Source organism: Copadichromis virginalis, linkage group LG16, assembly GCF_057382275.1.
Source record: "Copadichromis virginalis isolate Kocher_CV1m ecotype Utaka linkage group LG16, C_Virginalis_male_GT1.1, whole genome shotgun sequence".
NCBI lineage: Eukaryota > Metazoa > Chordata > Actinopteri > Cichliformes > Cichlidae > Copadichromis > Copadichromis virginalis.
Genome location: NC_140633.1, coordinates 27162123 through 27184015, shown reverse-complemented (window position 1 = coordinate 27184015; position 21893 = coordinate 27162123). Strand labels below are relative to the sequence as shown.

Genomic DNA, 21893 nt, shown 5'->3' with positions numbered 1-21893 from the left:
CCTAGACATACATTTCCATGAATTTAATTATCTTAAAGTGGACCTATTATGCTCATTTTTAACTCTATAGGTCTTTATATCTTATACCAGGCATTGGTGCATCCCAGCAGTTCATTCTTTCTCTGAAACGAGCTGTTTTAGCTCCTCTTCCTTTAAAGCCACCCTCCCTTGAAGCTAGCTTTTATCTTACTGGCTGTTCCTCGTAGACAGAAGGTTTGAACAGCAGGTGGAGAAGGATACTGTCTCTCATCAGCATTATACGGAGCCAGTGGAAGAAACTACCTCATTGATGAAACTTGGCTATGCTTAATATGAGCATCCAGGAGCTTAAAAATACACCCCCGTATAACAAAAATAAAGAGGACCATTTTAGATGTTCTATAAACTGTTTTTGTTTTGTGTTAACGGTATTAATGACAGCTTTTATTGGTTTTTATGATATTGGGGTTAAATATAAATGGATTAAACATTTTATATACAGAAAAATACAGTTCAGTTTCCATATTTAGTTTTGTTTACTGCCTTATTGGGAGAGCCTAACAAGCATGGTGTAAATTCCAGTAAGGTGTCAGACCTCGTGTTAATTTGTTAATTTGCATTTTCTTGTTTCCATCTGTGATCCAGCTCTTGGAGCCTGTGTGCCACCAGCTGTTCGAGCTGTACCGGAGCTCCGAAGACCGCTTGCGACGCTTCACCCTGCAGTTCCTGCCCGAGCTGGTGTGGGTTTATCTGCGCATCACTGCCAGCAGGGATCGTCAGAGCAATGGCTGCATCGAGGCCCTGCTTCTGGGCATTTATAACTTGGTAGGTGTTCACCTTTCTGGGTCTGGTTACAGTAGTATGCCCGATGCAGAGCGATGGTCTTGTTACTGGCTGAGCCTTAAACGCGACCTTGTGGATAACCAGGTCCACCATAAAGTGTTGCAGTGCATACCAGTAGAGTTCCTGCAATCAGCCGTGAAGTAACTTGAACAGAGATTTCAGTTATTTTGTTTTTAGCAGGCAATGCTAATATCTTTGTTTTGTTTCATTTGTTTAAGGCTCATTTGCAAATTGTTAAAAGTTAAATACAATTTAGCCTTAAAGGACTTTTTTAAAAAACCGAAATGTTGAAATGCTCCCTGGATCATTAATTCAACAAATCCATGTGGTATCCCGACAGTAAAAACAAACAAGCAACGACTATTCAAATCTTCACAGTGAACTGCCAAATGTGATTTGACTGTCAAAATTCAGAATCAGGGACAGACTCATTCTGAAATATGGAGCAAGGGTGGCTGCAGTGTCCAGTTTCACACTGTTAAACCCTTCACATGATCTGTCAACTGCTTACCCTGCAAACATAACCAGTATCTTCTGTTTGCTGCTGAGCTTTTTTTCCTCCTCAGTTTTGAGTACTGCTTATTAGGTGTCCTGGTTCTAGTTTGACGACTGCTCTTACAACATCATCATCCATAAAGGGATATCTCTGCCAAAGCTAAAGCTTCCCCACCATGCCAAGCATGAATCTGATTGTAATAGTTTGTAGTTGTGAGAACATCAACACTTTGTCTCACAGTAGTCAAAAGTTGATTGATCCAGACTTAAGGTTTCAAGTAATCCTCCTAACCCATAACCTCGTTGGCAGAAGTTAATTTGTGAGGTGTGACTAGACTGCTATAGGGTTATATGGATGAATATAGGTCGTTGCATTATTTTGAGCCTTTACAATTCTTAAGATGCATTTAAATGGATAAAGTGTAAAGTAAAGTGTGCGTGTTAGTCCCCATAGGGAAATAGTTCCTCTGCATTTAACCCATTCACCCAGTGAAACAGTGGGCAGCCACCAGTGCAGCGCCCGAGGAGCAGTGTGTAGGGACGGTACCTTGCTCAGGGGTACCTCAGGGTAGCCGTTCAGTGGAGTCGAACCCCCGACCTTCCGATCATGGGGCCACCACTCTACCTACTGAGCTATCCCTGGATAAGAATGTGGGAAAGTGCATTTTTTAAATGGAAATCACAGGTGTTTTAGATCTAATACAAGTGAAACATTGTTAAGGTTGAACGTCTGTTGACTTGAAAGACGACCTACAGGGAAAACCCTGGATAATGGGACGAGCGCAGATAGATTGCATCACCAGGAAACACCCCTGGGGAAATGTGCTAAGAGCTTGAGATATCAATAGAAAGAGCTCCATGACAGCCAGCAGAGCTAAGGGTATATCCATGCATAATTCATCCCTCAGTCTATACCACTCACCCTACACACACACGCATAGGTACATACTGCTCGTGCTCATTGACATCTTGCCTGTCTTCAGCGATGACTTCTCCTTGATAAACAGCCTTGCTTTCAGCAGTCGCCGCAGATATTCAGAGATGTACTGTTACCCAGTGAAGGGCACACCAAGGCATGAATCAACAACAAATTCAAGGAGAAGTGCAGATAAGAAAGATTGTCTGAAAAACCAGAAAAGCTCACCACTTTGATTAGTGTAAGGGGGATGGGGGGAGAGATCAAACTGAAACAAGAAAAGTTGTCTCAACTTTACTCATTCTGTTAACAGTGTCCGTCATGCTCACATGTAATAGCCACTTGAGTCCTATTGAGTTGCTCATAATTGAATTTCAGGATAAATCTGGGAAATGAGAAAGTTTCACAAATGTTCTCATGTACATCCGTAAATGTTTATTTTTTCCTCTTTTTAATATATATCAGGAACACAGATAATCAGGTATTACTTGTAGAAATGGCATCATTCTCAGAGAAGCGTTAATCTTTGTGCAACCCATCGCAGTGTGAAATTGGAATTGAGTGGCACCGGTTCTGGCAGTGACATTTAATCTGCCAGCAGAATAGACGAACACCAGGCTTAACCGCGTGCGTGATAGGCGGTTCTACAACAGTACTGCTAAATGTTTGCACCTTAACCACCACAGAGGGAAAAAAATCACATTTACAAGCTTAATATACACTCATCAGCCTCTTCTTTAAGTACACATGTTCAGTTGCTTACAAATATCTAATCAGCCAATCACATGGCAGCGTTTGGGCATGTAGAAATGATGAAGATGACCTGCTTAAATGTGCTTAAATCACATTGTTCCAGGATGTGGAACAATGTGATTTAAGTGACTCTGAATGTGACACTTTTGGCGTTTTTGATGTCATACGGCTGGTCTGAGTATTGCAGAAACAGCTGGGATTTTCCCAACCAACCATCTCTAGTGTTTACATGCTCAGAAAAAGAGAAACTATGCAGTGACCGGCATTGTAGGTTGCTTCAGAATGACATGAAAGCAACACAAACTCAAATAACCACTCATTAAAAGAAAGGTATGCAGAGAAGCATCTCTGAACATGCAACATGTTGAACATTGAAACAGATGGACTGCAACAGCAGGCATTCACACTAGGTGTCCGTTCTGTCTCCACTAAGAACGGACTGAGGCTACAATTCACCAGAACTGGACAATAGAAGACTGGAAAAATGTTGCCAGGTCTGATAAGTCTTGATTTCTGCTGCAACATTCAGACTGTAGGGCCAGAGTTTAGAGTAAACGACATGAAAAGCAGGGATCCACCTGTCTTGTATTAAGGCTGCTGCTAGTGTAATAGAGTGGAAGATATTTTTTGGCACAGTTTGGACCTTGTTGGCTTTCCTGACCAGTGTTGGTCAAGTTACTTGAAAAAAGTAATCAGTAACTAATTACTGATTACTCCCCCAAAAAAGTAATCCCGTTACTTTACTGATTACTTATTTTCAAAAGTAATTAATTACTTAGTTACTTAGTTACTTAGTTACTTTTTAAAAACACGATTTACAACCTGAAGAGGTGATAAAGTGATAGATCTTTCAGCCCAATTCTACTTTTTCTACATAATCCATCATACAAAATGTAATCAAATGGAAAAGTCTCTTTTTAAAACTTGTTTTATCAGTTTTAATCTTTTAACTTTATGCATCAAGCAAAACATTTAATTATATGCAACATTCTCTGACTTGAATAAATTAGTTTAACATTTAAACCTATTTTCTACACATTCCAGCACATAAAATAAAATATTTTTTGTGTTTTCACTCACTCTTTCAAACAGATGCAAGTAAAACACAGCAGAAAATAAATAAAGTCAAAGACTCAGCGGTCCTTTTGCTCTATTTTCACCTGTAAAGCAGGAGCAGGGTAGGCGGAGGGTTACCCTGGTGCAGGTGTGCTGCGGTCAGTTGAAGAATCCGCGCGAGTGTCTCTGTGAGTTTCCCATCACGTCGTAGCTACTCGGTGCTTGCTCGGAAGTTTAGGGGGTTTTTTCGCTGTAAAAAGAAGTTTTCTTCCCACGCACGATGGACGCTAATGTTTTTGTCACTTTTTATGGAATCAAACTCAAAGTAAGGTCAGTACTTCCACACTTTAAACGCTGCACGCTCATACTCTCTCCCGCACTCGATATATTATCCATTGTTGATCTGCACACAGCTGCTGTCACCAACGTCGCACTTGCTTACGTCACTGTCATGAGACATTCTCGCAAAAAAAATCACGGTTTTGGTAACGCAGTAACGCAGCGTTCCTACGGGAAAGTAACGGTAATCTAATTACCGATTTTGCAATAGTAATCCCTTACTTTACTCGTTACTTGAAAAAAGTAATCAGATTACAGTAACGCGTTACAAGTAACGCGTTACTGCCCATCTCTGTTCCTGACATTGTCCATCTCTTTATTACCACAGTGTACCCATCTTCTGATGGCTGCTTCCAGCAGGATACTGCACTATGCCACAAAGATCAAGCTATTTCTAACTGTGTACAAGGCTATTCTTAGTGGTTTTCAAATTTTGTTTGCTATACCTAATTCTGTAGCTGATTTAAAAAAAAAAAAAAAAAAAAAAAAAAGGTTGTGGATGTCCCACAGAGCAGGCCCACCTCACAGTATCAGAATCATTGTTTCAAATGCAAACCTGCATTCCTTCAGTAACACACCTTCTCTGTTTCTTTGGGTTTGCAGGAAATCGTGGACAAAGATGGCAACAGCAAGCTCCTTTCCTTCACTATTCCATCTCTCTCCAAACCATCGATATATCATGAGGTAAGCCTCTCTTCACTGCAACTCTGCAAGTTGCAGAAGGACTTACTTAAATGGCTATTTAGAAGGTGGCAGCTCAACATCCCAGCACTGCAGGTCTTTTTTTCATTAACATCACCTTGAGGAGTTAGCTGTCTGTATGTGTTAGTCCCTCTCTGCCAGATCTGTGTCTTTCAAAAATCTAATAAGAAAAGATTTAACAATTTATGCACTTGTCGATTTCTTTGATTTTAAAATGAGAGCATTTCAACTTTCGTTCATTTTGTGTTTGAGTCGCTTTTGGTCGCTGTCACCGTCACGCTGGCTTCGTGCAAACGCTGACCTGTCTGCTACAACAGGCACAGTATTGACTGTTGCTTTGACCTGGAATTCCATTACCAAGAGGTTTTAAAGGACATACCGACTGTTTACTGGCAGCTCATAGCCAAATTTTAGAGCCTTTTTTACTCCTCATAGCACAGAGTGACAGCCCTCAGTAGGTGCTTGTCTCTGAGTTGTGCGTGCGAGTGTTGATGAGACTTGAGTGTGTAGCATGTGCTGAGGGCGATTTATTGCTGTAATTATAAGCTTGAAAGGCTCTATCCTCCATGCTGAGAGAGTGAAGAAAGCATGGAGGTGTGTGTGTGTGTGTGTGTGTGTGTGTGTGTGTGTGTGTGTGTGTGTGTGTGTGTGTGTGTGTGAGAGTCACAACAAGCTTCCTCAGCTGTAGTACGGCTCTGCACGTCACGTGGCCTTATCCCTTGGCCTCCAGCATTAGCATACACTCCGCTCACTTGCTTTTTGTTTTTTCTCAGCGCCACTGCCTCGCCTTCTCTGCTCAGTCTCACACAAGATACCTAGGACAGAATATCAATTCAATTTAGAGGTGACTTTTGGTCTGCACACCATCAGAATAAAATGGCCTTGTGACACATCCTCACTTGGACATAGCCAAAGAGGCCACGCACTCGGTCGTTACCTCTTCCTCTTTTTATTTCAACATGAAGATTTAAGATGACTTTGTTTGTTAACCTGAATACCTTAGCTTGTCTCTGGAATGACACAGTGCTGGACAGCGAAATACACCTTGGTTATTCAGTTTATCCTCTGTGCTTATGGTAACCTAGAGATATCAGCTCTGTAACAGGGCAAGGATTAAAATAGGAAGTTAAACCATGTCAGACCATATAGCAGTCACATTGCTGAGGATATAAAACTATCCTTAAGGCCACGTGACATGCTAATTCATGTTGTATAATTGAGGTTGAAGGCTTTGGATTTTGGTCAGCGAAACTACACAGCAGATCCACACAGCAAATTCTGCTGTCTTGTCTTATGATCAGTATGATGACAAGATCATGAATGCACAAGTGCTCTGTTTATAGAATTTTTTTCCCCACAATATTGCAGGATTTCTGGTGCCCTTCAGAGTTTTTAGCTAAAGAGAATTCAAAAACAATTCTTTTTGAACAAGTTTTGTTGATTTGATCCATTTAAGTATATGACGTATTTGATGAAATGGTCAAATAAGGAGTCATTGGCTTTACCGACTGTTCAGTAGTCATGCTTTCTGTCATGATATGTATGAACTAATACATGAACAAATTTAACTCGGGTAATTTTTGTGAAGACTTACTTTCTTTTGTATAATAAAAATAAAGAGAATGAAACAAAACAACAAAAATTATGACATCAGGCCATGAACAAGCTGGATTACTTTGTCTCTACTGTCCCCACAGTTTGTTTTTGTGACATGTAAACCTAGTCTGGTTCTTCCATTTTTCTCAACACGTTTCCACAAAGTTTTGTTATAGTTTTCCATTTAAACAAAGAAAAGGGCCATTTATCATTTACTGTCATGCTATAAAGGTGCCACAGCTGGGAAATGTTTAATGAACTGTTTTTCTTTATAGCCTTCTAGCCTGGGGTCAATGGCACTGACAGAGGGAGCGCTCTGTCAACATGACCTGATCAGAGTGGTGTACAGCGGCCTCCATCCTCAGAGAGAGACCTTCACTGCGCAGAACAGGTACTGATTTAGATTTAGATTAGATGTTTAGCTGTAGTTTATACACACTGAGATCCCTGTTTGTTCAATTGGGGGAAGTGGTAGAGGTCTTTCAAGGTGCAACTCACCATACTGAATCAAACTTTGACTAATTTATTTTCATTAATAAAATACTTTATTTATTGTACACCATCTATAAAACCTTTTTAAGATGATCAGATCGTAAGCCTTGATGCTCGCCCAGCCTCCTCTGGCCAGACTTGGCAGGTCTGAAAGCTTTTTTGGCTCTAAAATACTTTATGCTGCTATGGTGATCTTTGCATAGAAATGAAGCAATAGAATGAGCAGATATACATAAATGCCCGTGACATATACAGTGGTGTGAAAAAGTATTTGCCCCCTTCCTGATTTTTCATATGAACTACCGTTTTTAAGGTCATGCCACAGTATCTCAATCAGATTCAGGTCAGGACTTTGATTAGGCTACTCCAAAGTCTTCATTTTGTTTTTCTTAAGCCATAGAGGTGGACTTGCTAATGTGTTCTGGATCATTGTCCTGCTGCACAACCGAACAGATGGGCAGACATTCTCCTTGAGGATGTTTTCTTAGATAGCAAAATTCATGGTTCCATTTACCACAGCAAGTCTTCCAAGTCCTGAGGCAGCAAAACAGCCCCAAACCATCACACTACCACTACCATGTTTCACTGTTGGTATGATGTTCCTTTCCTGAAATACCAGATTTAATGGGACAAAAGTCTTGGGGATCATCAAGATGTTTCTTGACAAAAGTGAGACAAGCTTTTGTCTTCTTTTTGGTCAGCAGCGGTTTTGTCCTTGATAAGAAAGAAACTGGCAGAAATGGAATCCAGTTTTGCCAGTTTCTTTCTTATTGTTGAATCATGAACTCTGTGTTTAACTGAATCGTCAATGCACGCTTGGAGTAATTTTGGTCGGGCAGGGGAAGGAAGGGGGCTAACATTTTGTCACACCACCATAGCAGATAATCTAGGGGAAGCACAGATAACACTCATCATCTTTAGTGTTTTCCAGAGCAGGGTGGCCCCCTGGTTTCCATAAACACAGAGCATCATAAATATACTGAATGGTTTTCAGCAGGACCAAGCCTCTTAGCTTATCTGGAAATCCATTTGTTGAGTTGGGCGTGAGATAGTGTTTATGAGAAGAAGGCTCAAAGCTCCAGAGAGGTGCCAGCTCAGTGCTACTGATGATCTAGCACCAAGCAATTTACATCCACCTTGCACACAGACTCAGTTAGGCCACTTAGATTCAAGGGCTTCCTCATTGTCCTCCCTCAATATGCACTTAAGGAAATAAAGTATGCTATATGGAAGCTGAAGGCTAATAATAACAAAGGGAGAGTTCTGTATCGATTCCATTTGAGTACCACCAACTTTTTATTCTCTCTCTCTATTTTTTTTAAACAACTATCAAACAGTTTTGTCACAACACAGAGGGTCACGGATGAGTTGTTGTCATGGAAATTTTTGTATTAAATAATTCACAGTTTCTGTGTTGTTGTGTTGGCTGTGGCTTAGGAGGTAGAGCAGGTCCCCTATAAAGGTTGGTGGTTCGATCCCCTGTCTGTTCCAGTCTGCGTGCCAATCATCCTTGGGCTCCAAGTTGCTCGTAAGAATGTGTGAAAGTTGGATAGAAAGCACTTCCATTTAAGAAAATAAAAAGTGCCCATATGAATGGGTGAATGAGGCAAGTTGTATGAAAGTGCCTTGAGTGGTCAATTACAGTAGAAAAGCTATATATATTATAAGAACTGCTCCATTTGTCACGCTTACATGTGGGCCTGATCAGCCTTTGCCATAACTTCTAGAAGGAAGAGCACTTTCCCCCACAGAACTTATGCTACAGTTGCTTTTCAGTGACTTTATTAGTAATTTGTACATATACTACCCAAATCTCACCTGTGTGTTCTACAGCGCCACCCTCTTTAGTTTTATGCATGACTCCTAGTGATGTAAATTTTGCCATCACTGGGTAAAGTGAGGTTTTGTGTCTGACAGTTGTGTGTGTCCATGTTGCTCTACATTGAAATGGACCATCTACTTATGTGTCCTTCAGGAGAAACTATTTGTACACAACTGTCCGTGCTTGTGCCCAGAAGCTAGTATAATCTTGGCCCCTCTCTGTCAAAGCTTCTGAGTTGCGTAGGTTTGCCAAATATTTTAACAATAATCTCTTTACTGGGTGAACCCGCAGCAACAAGTATGCTATCCACTATGAGTTCAAGATGACTTAAATCTTTAGTGTCACTGATTCTGCATCATTGATAAGAAGTCTGTGGAGAGCTTAAGGGCGATTACTGCAGTATGTAAGGCTATGCACCTACAAGCGGCACACTGGCTGACAATGCACAAAAGTGCTTAGGCAAGCAGACTGTTTAACACTTCATAGAGTTGATAAATTGCTTGAACCACGCTGCATAATTGTTCTCAGTGAAAGTGTCATACTTTAAAGGTATGATATTGATTAAAAGTGATATTTCCTTTTTTCCCAACTTTTTTTTTTTGGACTAAGTTGATTAGATTAACAGTGTGTTTTTGGTTGCAGGTTTGAGGTGCTGTGTTTCCTCATGCTCTGCTACAACTCTGCTGTGGTCTACATGCCCCTTTCTTCCTATCAGTCAGTCTGTAGGATGAGCTCACGGTAAGAAAAACAAAAACGCGTGTACCTTCTTTTGTTTTGCATTTTCTCCACCCAAGTGATAACCAGCCTCTGCAATGACACATTTTTTGTATTACCTGCTTTCCAGAAATTAGGATTAAAACACCTCATAGGCCGTGTAACCATATCTCAGTACAGACTGCCATCTTTGCAGGAGGATTTGATAAATGCAGTTTTATTTGAAATGAGTTGAACTGACTGTGCTTTTGGCCAATCAAAAACCTTACTGCTGGATACCTGTCTCCATCTGTCTATTTTGGAATCACTGAGACGCCCTAAGGAGAAAGGATCAATGTGGAATTCACAATATTCCACCGCAGCATGTAGACGATTCAGGATATGAATCGCTGCCTACTGTGACCGATCAGACAGACAACGCCTGAAGCAAGCTCAGTCTAGTCTAGACAGATGGCAAACTGTGACTGTGAAGACTTCAGAGCACGAGAACAGCACTCACTCTTTCAGTTTAGCCTCACAGTAAAGACGTGAGCGCCCTGCTGGCTGACCTTGCCTAACCTTCTATGAGTCTCAAGAAGTTAAGATTTTGTTCCCCTCGCTCAGTGTTTGATGTGTTTCCTCAGGAAGTGTCTGATGTTTCCTTTAGTTGTTCTTCCCATTTAGCCTCATCTTATCTGATGTGTGCTTTCCACAGAGGTTAAAGGGATGTTGTTTAACCAGTAAAAATCTCTATTCACAGGTTGTGTGTATGCGGCTTCCCGCGGCAACAGCAGAAGCTTTGGAGGGAACCTTGCAACCGAGTGCTGTTGGACCCTGAGTTCATGGTGCAGATGCTGACTGCAGTGTATCATGCCATGTACGTGTCTTTAAAGCAGGAAAAGTGTTTCGGTTTTTGCTTATTTCATTATATTATGATTTTTTGGCAGTTCCACAGCTGCAGAAACAAGTTTCATGCATCATCACTTGTTATATATGCAATATACACATGCTGTTGTTATAAAGGAACATTATCACTTATTTTCAGCTCTATTTTTAGTCTTGAGCTGGCTTTAGAGCTTTTTAGCTACCCGCTACTGCCAGAATCGGTTTTGGTTGACTTTCATGAAGGATCAATGCATCAGGTCCAGTTTGGGGTCCAGTTTCTTGCCCAAAGGCATTTCTTTATGCTGACTGGAGGAGTCTGGGATCAAACTACTAACCCTCTGACTAGTAAACAAACCCATATGTCTGTTGACCTTTTCCAACAAAAAACACTCGACTTCTGATTAGTAGCTGACCCGATCTACCTCCAGAGCTGCAACCACCTTACTGCTCTGAGAGCAGTCTGAAGCTGCACAGGCCAGAGCGAATGGTGTAAATGAAGCTGAAAAGAGATTCTGTATTTATTGTGGCTGTAGCCAGCTGCTCGTTGTGGGCAACACAACATAATGTTGTTTTTGCCACTGGAACATTGCTAATGAGGGTCTTCTTGATTCTAGTTTGCCATGAGCTGCTGCAGAAATTCTCCTCACAGCATATGCTAGTGCGCCACCAAGGGCAGAAGCTACCCACTGTAGAGAGCGATTACATCAGCAGCGCATTGTGGAAGCAGGTGATTTCATCCCCTACGAGGACAGTCATTGCAAAGCTGATTATAGCTCCTCGATGACAGCAAGTCCTCAGATATGGATATCCTGATACGATGGTGACTGGAATCACTACTGTTGCAGTAGTGGTGTAGCAGAGCGGTTGGGAGAGGATGAGCATGCATTCTGCCTCATCACCTCCATGAGGATGCAGAGCAGAAATCAGTAGGTTGGAGCAGGCGATGCACAAAAAAAAGGAGAAAAAAAAGGGCTGTGTGTGAGTGTGAGTTTAGATGACAGAAAATAATGGCCTTTTTAGTAATCCCTACCATAGGTCACCTCAGTGCTCACTCACGTGAAGGCCAGATGAACATGAATCCAAGCTTCACACTTGGCACTAGCTGAGGACAGTCTGGGATTTAGGTTAATATGGCCGCTAATGCCGAGAGAGGAAGCAAAATGTGCTGGGATATCAGAACATCACAAACAGAAACAGCGTTCACTTGTGCTGTTCAGATTGGAAATTTATTCTACTGTAGAGTAATTTTCAGCCTCGTGAACATCAGAGTCTGTTTTACCTGCCCATTCATCCCATTTCTTTTGATCTTAAGACTAAAAGGAAGCCCAGAACATTTGTCCCCGCTCGCATGACTGTTGCATTTGCAGGACCACATCAAAGAGTTCAGCCATTCACTTCCTGGTGTTTTTGCAATTTTAATTTATTATTTCCATAGTACTTTTTTTTCATGGTCATCAGTCCAGGTAGTATCTTGCAGTATCTTGCTCTGCAAAGATAATATTCAGTATTTATTGGACATTTTCAAGTTAAATACATGTTTATCAGTCTTTGCTGATTTTCAATTGGAATTTTATAATATGTTTCCATATCCTGCATTTACACAATTTTACACAAATTAGCAGCCATTAATGTGCCAGTATTCTATTTAGTAACTGTGAAAACCATTTATGTGTGACATAAAGTTTGCTTTTCTAAATGCTTTATATTTTATTTCACTGCGAGGAAAAAAATTCAGCCTATTTTCTTGCATTTCAACAGCGTGACAAAGAGTATAATCCCTCTGTTTAGATACGTGCCCAAGTTATCCACCACGCCCTCGCTGTAGCTGCAGGCATTACTAAATAACTAATAATAGATTAGAGGATATGATTCAGACGTCAAGGCACCTTGTGAGACATTCCAGATAGGCTCGCAGCATGACATTGTTAAATGCCTGTGTGTGTGTGTGTGTGTGTGTGTGTGTGTGTGTGTGTGTGTGTGTGTGTCTTTTGTTGTGATTTGCAGATACAATGGAGAGTGGGAGATGGGGCGAGAAGCTCTGGAGGACATTCTGTACCGAGCCCAGCTGGAGCTTTACTCCCAGCCTCTCCTGGTAAGACCTGCAGCACAGCAGTAAACTCCCACCTGTCTATAATTAAATCCCGAGACAAAATAAAAACCATGAAGTAAAATAATGGCTCTGATCTGCCTTTTTTTTTTTTTTTTTTTTTTTTTTTTTTTTTTTGTCCTCAAATTCGAACCATAACCAGGCTTTAAATCTTGTTATACCTCCTGGCTTTGCTCCTTTAATTGTTTATTGATCTGCACCTGTGCATGTGTCGACTTCAGCTGGGGAACGCCATGAAAAACTCGCTGCCGGAAAGCGCTCCCGACGCACCGCGGGGCCGCAAGGTGCTGCAGGTGGAGGTGACTCCCACCATCAGGCGTATATCAATCTCGGCCATCACCACCGCCTCGATACGACGCCACCGCTGGAAGAGAGAGGGTGAGACTTAAAATCTGCCATCTTGGCTGCAGCACACAGGAACGCGAGCCAGGCCGCAGTGCAGGAAGTAAATCTGGACGCAGAGTAGATTACTTTTTTTTTTTTCCCGCCCTTTCATCAACCTCATGAATTATCCGTAGCACTTGAGGATAGTTTGAAGAAGAAAGTTAAGCAAGTGCATGGTTATGATTTAAACTGTAATCTTACAGGTTATTACTTTTTTCCCTGATCTATAAAAGCCCGCAAGAAGGAGCTATTTGGTGAGAAAATGACTTCTCTGGTGTTTTTTTTCCCCCCTTTCCAGTGAGAAGAAAACCCGTTTCCTCTGTACTTCAGTTACACCATTAGCATCATCTAAATGGTGTTTCATGTCAGTTATTGTATGCAACTGTGGTCATATAGTCTGTGTTTGCAGTGTTTGTGCCACTCACTGCTCCTTATTGCTCTTTTTTTCCTTTTCTTTTCTCTGTTTTTGCTTGTCCTGTCTATTACGTGCTTTGTTTCACTGGTTACGATGAAGAGCGAAATGATGCCTGTAGTTTCTACTGTCTCCATTTTACCAAGTATTTATGGGGTAGTTCCTATTTTTTCCATATCTTGTGGATATGAATTTAGAGACAGTAGTTAGGCCTGCTCTGGCTATGATGAGGCCCGAATTGATTGAAGCTTGCTGCTACTAAAGCGACACATTTCCTCATCTGTGTTGTTGACTCCCAGATTGTTTTGACTACTCAACCGATGCAGAGTTGAGCCTCATCGTCAATCCTAGCCTCGCCCAGCACCAACACCGCCACCGCACCCACTGGGATCCCACGGCTAAAGAGGAAAGAGGAGGGCGGCAACACAGCCACCACAGCAGCAGCAGCAGCAGCATCATCATTCCCCCCATCACTCTCGAGGGTAGGGGACGGGGGCGGACGCTCAGAGCAGGGCGGGTCTCAGGAGGAGGTGCCCCCTTCGATCTGTATCATCCCAACCCTCCTCCTACTACCCCTTCTCGGCTTGAGGCGGTTAACTCTGCCCTTTCCATTGTGGCTGCCTCTTCACTTCCCCAGAGTATACTAACTCATCCAGTCTTATAAGACGCTCAGCCAACAACCCCTCTAATGCAAAACCTTTGCTATGTTTTTGCCTCATTTAAGAGTGGAAGAGTCGCCTATTCTGGGTTTGAAGGAAGTGTGGTTGGCTAGTGGCCGTTCTGCATGGGCCTGTCGTCATGTCATGTTCTCTCTTTCTTCCCCTCATCATGCCTTCAACGTTAAACTTCCACCCTTGTCACTCACTGAGCATGTTTAGTGTCCAGCTTGACCTTCTACTCTGCGCTTTCCAAACTCTCCCTGTTTGATAATTGGGTTTATTGATTTATATTTTCTACAGCTTTGACAGGGAATATGTATCAGTTTTACAAAACGGGCTCAGAGTATCCGGCATCTTCTTTCTGAACTCGCCCCTTGAGGTGTTTGATAGCATCAAGTTTTGGGTCTGTGAGGCCAGCAGCACCCATCTGCTGCTACCACCCTTCCCTGCAGAAAGAGAACCTCCGATTTGTTTGTGGTGTTTTCTTTTTCTTTCTTTTTTTATTAGTCCAGCACCTTTACTCTGTCCTAAGTTTGTGTTCCGTTATGTTGCATTTCTTTTCACCAGCTCAGTGAGTGAAAACAAGCACTGCATGCACACGCTACAGCAAGCTTCAGTGATTTCTGCTCAAACAAGAAACGTCGGATCTTTTAGCTTATCAGAAAAAAAGGCCAAGTTATAAATTGAATGCCGTCAGTCCACTATTTCGAGCGGGGATTGTAGGCCCATTTTGCATCCTTTAAATGTGTGTCCATTTCCATTCATAAACGTTTAGAAATCTTGAAACGTCAGACGCATTTCCTGGCTTGTGGTCAGTGTATGTCTGAGTGCCATCTCGTCTTCTTCCAGTGAGTTTTCATTGAACGCCGCTCTGAAAGAATCCTTTATCATGATTTTGTTAGATAGAAATCTGCCACATATTAAAGAGAAACATGGGATTATTTCAAAAGCAGTCAGTTAGTTGCGATTCTCTTGCAGGAAGTCGAAACCTGTTTGTTTGCCTCTCCATTGCATTGAAATTGAAAGTTGCTTGTGCCTTTGCATGTTTAAACTTCTTATAGCATATTCTTTGCACCGCAACCATTTTTCTTTTTTGTTTTGAGTTCCTTAGAGGAAATTATTCATTCAGCTCAGATCACTTCAAAGTAAAAGTATAAAATGTGCTATTTTAATATTGCTAAATCTGAGGTGGGGGCAGTTTTAAAAACTCTGAACTGATGATGTCAGATTTTTAAAAGAGCCCGACTGATGCAGGAGCTTTAGTTTATTTCAAAACTTTGTGGTTTTAAAAACAATCTGAAAATTAATTTAAATATCAGTCTTTATTAGAAATCTTTAGTTCTAAAGCGATCCTATCTCATACGTTCTGCGTTGTAACCAGAACATATGAGAATGAGCCGCTGAAGATCATCAAAGACTCTTAAGGAAGAATTCCTTATGTGTATTTATTGATATGTATGGACTCTGTTTATGGTAGGAAAACAGGTCCTTTTTCAAATATACACTGCTGTAGTCAAAATTCATCAAACACGCAGGTATGTAAAAACACAGTTACCCATAATGCCTTCTACTGGACAAATCTTCCATTAGTGACGATCATTATATAGTTAAAGTTTACTTCTTTTGTATGTTGGTTTATATTTTACATAATACAAACTCTGATGCTTATGTGCAGTGAGCTTAACTTCTGCAGATGAAATTCGCCTACGGATTGAAAAGTGCTGTTTTAGCTTGTAACACCAAATTTCTGTTATGCAAAGCACAAAGTTCATCCTCATTAATAATGTGACCAACGATTTAACTTTTAAACATAAACAAAGCATTGAACTTTACAGGGAAAATATGGATAGTTTGTATGCTAAGTAGCACTTCCTCCCTTTATTTTTGTTTTGAATTGCAAAGCTAACACTGACCCTCTCAGCTATATTGCGGGTTATGTGTATTTTCTTTTTTCTGCAGAAGCAATGATTTTTGCAGGTTTACTTTAAAATGCTGCTCCTCAGATTGACCTTGAATGCACCATGAAGAGTTTTTAAAATGCTCCCCACTTAAAAACTGAAATACAAAATATGGTTATTTCAGATATTTCCGGCTAAATTTCACAGCGCATTGAAATGACTGGGAACCGGCAGGAAGTATATAAATCTGTTGCATGAGCAGACATAAGCAAAGTGTAGTCAAAAGGCTAAAACATGGAAAAACCACTGGCTGCAGCCTTGTTGGTAAAGATCACCAATACCACTCTTCATTTGGGGGGACTGGGTTGGCCTGTGGTGGTTTGCAGACTGGCTCATTAAGCCTCGCGGGCTGTCAGCTCTAACTGGAAGGCTATTGATCTGGCGAGGTGTTTGGACTCGCATCAGCGCTTTCCACAGATTGGCAGGCACATCTCAGCCGGCCAACCACGTGACCGCTGGGCCAGTGCTGCAGGAGAGACGAGGGATGGGGCAGGAGAGCATGTGTCTTCTCCTCATGTTATGTGCATGTCAGTCCAGACCTTTTTCTTCTCAGTTTTCTGCATTCCTTTTTCTGGTGCTGTCTGTGGTTTCCCTGTCATCCGGGTCTGCTTGTCCCAACGATGCATGACAGAGAGAGACAGCTGATCATCTCTCTTCTTTTAACAGCCTTTACCCTGCATACTGTATGTCAATAACTTGCTTTTTTTCTAACACTTTATCATCTTTTTTCCTTTTCAGCTTTCAAAGTGAGGATACAAATGGATTAAAAATGTTTTAATCTTTAGGTCTTTATCCAAATATCGTGCCTATTAGGCTATAGATTATTGACGATTGCATATTGTGATTAAAAAAAACTCAGCTCTTTGAGCCAGGGTATTGAACTCTCACTTTGCCCAAACAAACAGCTGGTCAGATTTCAGTCAATCTGTGTTACATCAGAGGATCAGAGCTCAGGGTCATTATGCAGTCTATTGAACTGAACCTCTGTTTGGTGCTTAATGACTGAGATAATGAAGAAGCACAGTCTGTCGAGCGTAAAGTGTTGCACTTTTAGAAGGGGAACTAATTAAGTCTGCTAATTTGTTTTGGAGTATTTCTAATCATCTAATCATAGTCATTATTACTGCTAAAATTTTTACAAGCCATTTGACAACACTGTAAATAAAAATTAGAAGACACGGCTTTGTGTTAACGAACCAGAGCAGCAACTTCTGTGACATGTGGACGAGATTATAGATTATGAAACTTTGCAGTTATGACGTGTTTGGAAGGTTTTATAAAATGAGAGTAAAAGTTTTGCTCAGTCAGGTCATACTCAGCTCAGCATTTTGTGATTTCACTCACATTTCTCTTTGCTTTTGTTTTGCTTCTGTCTATGTTCATTCATCGTCACATTCAGACGCTGATGGCATGAGCGGCGGGGAGGACTCCTTCAATATCAACGACCCAGACGAGGGTTTCTCCTCTGGGGCGTCGAACAGCAGCCAGCCCAGCGGCACCAAACTTGGCGGCAGCGTGGGGCCCAGGGGTGGCAGCCTGAACAGCAGCACGAGCAGCATCAAGAAAGCCATTACTGCGCGACTGTCTCGGGACAAGGAGCGAGAGCGGGAGAAGGAGCGGGAGAAAGAGCGGGAGACAGACAAACAGGTGGAGTTGTCTGCGGATCTTCAGGCCGCCACGAGGAGGCATCAACAGAGGCAGCAGTCGCCTCCAGCGAGCATCAACTTGGACGCCATCCAGCTGAGCCCCATAAAGAAGCACCTGAGCTTCCCCGCGGGCCCCATGCTAGTGAGGACTGGCAGCACCTCCTCCAGCAAGTCCTTTGACTGCACGAATTTCAACCTGAACGGAGGCGATGGCGAGGAACACGAGGAGGCAGGAGGCTCTGAGAGGGAAGGGCTTCTAGCTGGGGGTTCTCACCGGCACTCCACCATCAGTTTGCAGGAGGAACACCTGCTCAGGCCGGAGGAGGCTCAGGCCCTGCTGTCTCCTGGAGCACCTCTTACCAAGCAGTCACGCTCCCCCAGCTTCAACATGCAGATCATATCACAGGTCTAACGTCCAGTGCAGGGAATGGCGCGCACACTCACACGCACGAATACCTACATAACACACACAGATTCATGCAGTTTCTCTCCGCGACTCTCTACAGCTCGACTATGACGTCTTTCTACCTGTGCGTCTGTCTGTGTATGTGTGTGTGTGTGTGTCTAAGAAATTGAAACACATTTGAGATCTCCAGAGCTGTGTTTCCACCCCGTTAAACATCCATTAAAATTTGTAATTGAGACCTGCTGTCGTCGTGGGTGGATGAAGTCACTGACAGCACAACGTGAAAAGTAGTGAATCGTGACCGGCTGCTCCTGCTGTAACTACGGTCGAGTGTAAGAGTCCAGCGTGTCACTGCGTCCTCCTCTCTGCCAAGCTGAGCATTCCACATAGAAACTCTCCTCAAAGGGAGGCTGTGACGAGAGGAGATCTGCAAGGATTTCAGGCTAGCTGTAGGTCATCCGTGACATTTCAGATTATTACGTTTTCCAGACTGAATCAGTCAAAAATGAATCAGCAATAACACTTACCGTCGCTCATTTGGAGAAGAGTGGGGGACTTGGTTGGTCTGTCTCTTCATTCCTTCTCCTTCATTCCCGGGGCTCACGTGCAATCGTTCTTGCTGATTATCTTCCTTGTTAATTGCTGTTTTTTGGGGTTTTTTGTTTTAATTCGACAGAGAGTTTTATGAATAACAGATCTTTAAATGTTTTAAATCAGAGTCCAAAGAAGGGTTTTTTGTGTGTGTGTGTGTGTGTGTGTGTGTGTGTGTGTGTGTCAGTAGTTTGTCAGGCCCAAGTGATTCTTTAGGGTTAAGGCCATGACCTGTTTTTTGTCACAGAAACAATTCTCATTTCATCTGTAAAATCTAACAAATAGGATTGTTGTAAAACCAAACTGGAAGGGTGTCGAGGCTTTGTCCTTCCCCGAGATTTTAAATGGTTAAATCTAGAGAAATAAATACTGTGCAGCTATGGGAAGACTTTTGTCTTGCGGTTTGGTTTAAAATCTGAATCTCGATGAATAACTGCATTGGACCGTGCACACTTTTGCTGACTGTATGTTAAATTTGCGGTTCAAACTGCTCAATGGATCCTTCCGTCTAAGAGCACTCGTTAGTGAGTGTTTAGGTCTGTGTTAAAGCTTGTGTGTTGGCGTCATGTCTGAGCCGGTGAAGTGCTGCCCTCTGGAGGTGTATAGCAGTCACTGCTGACCGCCTGTTTTTGTGCTCTGATTGGATGCTTATAAAACATTTTGTTCTACCTCATTGTGTGTTCACCTGCCACTCAGAAACGTGTCTCCCAATCAGAATGCAGAATGGTTCAAAATCAGACTGATGACCAATTGGGAGGATTGCAAATGGTTTCACACTGCAGCTGTGACGACACTGTAAAGATTTGTGCGCATTCGTGTGACAAGTGTGGCTGAATATCCTGGCCTTGCATTTCAGTTGAGTACCATCATGTGCAGTTTTTACCTGCAAAACAAAAACCATCAGACTTTTCTTCTTTTTTTTCCTGTCATATATCAATCAGTCTCATTTGGGTTATTATTTTAAGTCCCTAAAATGCCCTGCTTTGATTTTTATTTTTATTTTTTGGAAGTGCAATTTCAATCACATACATGGAGTTAGATCTCTGCTGTGAAACGGCTGCATCTGCGCGCAGTGCTCGCTGGCCTTCTGTAGTACCCCCTGTCTGGGCTGAGGGATTTGAGCACGGCGTGCTTGTCTGCATGTTTAGTGCCCTGCGAAGCGCCGGCTGTTTCATTGGCATGAAATGCCCGGTGAGCCAAACCCGAGTTTTGTCCTCGTCTTTGCCAGATGTGCCGATACGCATCCTCTCCTTAAGGACTTTCGGTTTCCCCTCCTTTGGATGTCTTAAATTTAAAAATGCCTTCTTTTTTTTTCTCCTGTCTGCTGTTCTTATTTTAAAATAAAATTTAAAAAAAAAAGGGATCTCTAGACACATGGTTCAACGTGCCCTTAGATGCAGCTTCACCTTTATTTGCCATTTAAAAATAAAAATAAAAAAAAAATATCATCACTTAGTATAGCTGTTCACATATAAAAGCAGTATATGAAGCGTCTGTGTACTGTAGTAGTCAGCGGTTGTACTGCATTTCCATGTTTTGCTCAAGTGCTTGTTTAAAAAGAGAATGAATGATTAATATATATACATATGCATATATATATATATATTTATAAAAGTCAGTTCAGTGTGCAGTGAAAATCCCACACGCTCGTGCTCCTGTGCTTGAAACCCTCACAGCTGCTGCTCCTGGTCCTGAGTGAGTCCTGTGTGTGCTTTAGCCTTACACATTTCAGGCCAAAAAGCCTCAGTAGTCAGCTCTTTGGCCTCACATCATCTTCCTCCTCCTCCTGAACTGGACTGGACTGTGGAGGATGAAGAAGAGAGGAGAGTAGCTACAGTTCACACTCTCACCTGGTCCACTGTCTGCTGTCATCGTGCTGTGTGGCTCTCGGCGAGCCGTGTTTTCCCATTTACTGTATTTTGCTGTGAGTCGAGTGGCACCTTTTTGGCTGTTGTTTGTTTTTGTTTTGTTTTTTAAACTGTTAACGTGTTCTTGTCATTCACACGACTCCCCCTCACCTGAGGGGTACCAGCAGCCACTTTGGTGCTGCACGCTGCCACAGAGTGACAAATGTCCGAGAGTGTGTGTGTGGGAGTGTGTGCGTACGCAGTGTTATTTGCATGTGATCAGGGTGGGAAATGAACGTTAAAGTTTGACTGTGGTTGGAAATTTTAGCTGCCATAGATAAGCTTATAAATCCTTAAGTCTATTTGAATTTCAATAAAGGAAAAAATATATTTTATTTAAATAAAGTTCATTTCCTGTCCTGCATGTGACAACTGTGGGCTTTGTTTTCATACAGTAGAATGCACTTTAATCCATCCACCTCTCTCAAGATAGTAATCGAAATGACATCCATTTATGTGCAAATACACTCAATGCAGGGTTTTAGTCTCTTAAAGTAGCATTGTGTTGGATGTGACATCCAACACAATGCTATTTTTTTTTTTTTGTTAAAGTCAAAGGGTACAGCTATTTATTATATTTTTTTCTTTTTAAAACCAAAAAATATATATATATATATATAGATATATAGATATATATAAAATGGGGTCTGGAAGGTCTCAGGAGATTATCAGAAAGCCACATTTAAAAAAAAAATAAAAAATGGCAGCACTAAAATTTCTGTTCTTGACATCAGAATTGATTCTATGCAACATTTCCCCCACCCTCTCCTTTTTATTTTTTTATTTTGGTGGACGGGCTTTCGCCGATCCTCGTCGGGTGGGAGGGGCCACATGCATTTAAGATGATTTTTAAAGGTGCAAGACCTCAACAGTGTCGCCATTCAAAGATTCTGTTTATACACCCTGCGTGGTGCTACAGAGCAAACGACTTCTCTTACATGGGTGAATTAAGAGGACCATGGACACCTGGACTCTGAGTGCATGTTGAGCCCTTCTGTCAGTTTGCTGCTCTGTGGCTCAAAGACGCCAGTCGGTGTATTAAATAGATTAGCAATTATGAATGCTTCAAGGGAAGCTGCTGGATGATGTGATTACACTGTACTAATGATGTTATATAAATGGAGAAAGACTTATTTTAAATCTTGTAAATAAATGTACAAAGGTGAAGCAAGATGAATATAAAAAAAATGAACATAAGTCTGAAATGTAGAGAAATTAATGTATATTGTTGAATAAATATTGTGCTGTAAGG

The 21893-nt window shown here is 41.8% G+C and overlaps 1 protein-coding gene across 3 annotated transcripts in view; it reads left to right on the top strand.

Moving 5' to 3' along the window:
• The window catches only part of LOC146690971 (hyccin 2), a 50872-nt gene extending 28979 nt beyond the window's left edge, over positions 1-21893 (top strand). For 2 of the 3 annotated variants that reach the window (XM_085434207.1, XM_085434208.1), the window contains exons 5-12: positions 625-804; positions 4985-5065; positions 6955-7070; positions 9636-9731; positions 10447-10563; positions 12576-12663; positions 12900-13056; positions 17491-21893. In XM_085434207.1, coding sequence (XP_085290333.1) covers positions 625-804; positions 4985-5065; positions 6955-7070; positions 9636-9731; positions 10447-10563; positions 12576-12663; positions 12900-13056; positions 17491-18149 — 1494 coding nt within the window. In that variant the 3' untranslated portion in view covers positions 18150-21893. Of the gene's footprint in view, positions 1-624; positions 805-4984; positions 5066-6954; positions 7071-9635; positions 9732-10446; positions 10564-12575; positions 12664-12899; positions 13057-13773; positions 13957-17490 lie in introns of all 3 variants that reach the window. The other variant, XM_085434209.1, reaches the window with a different exon arrangement.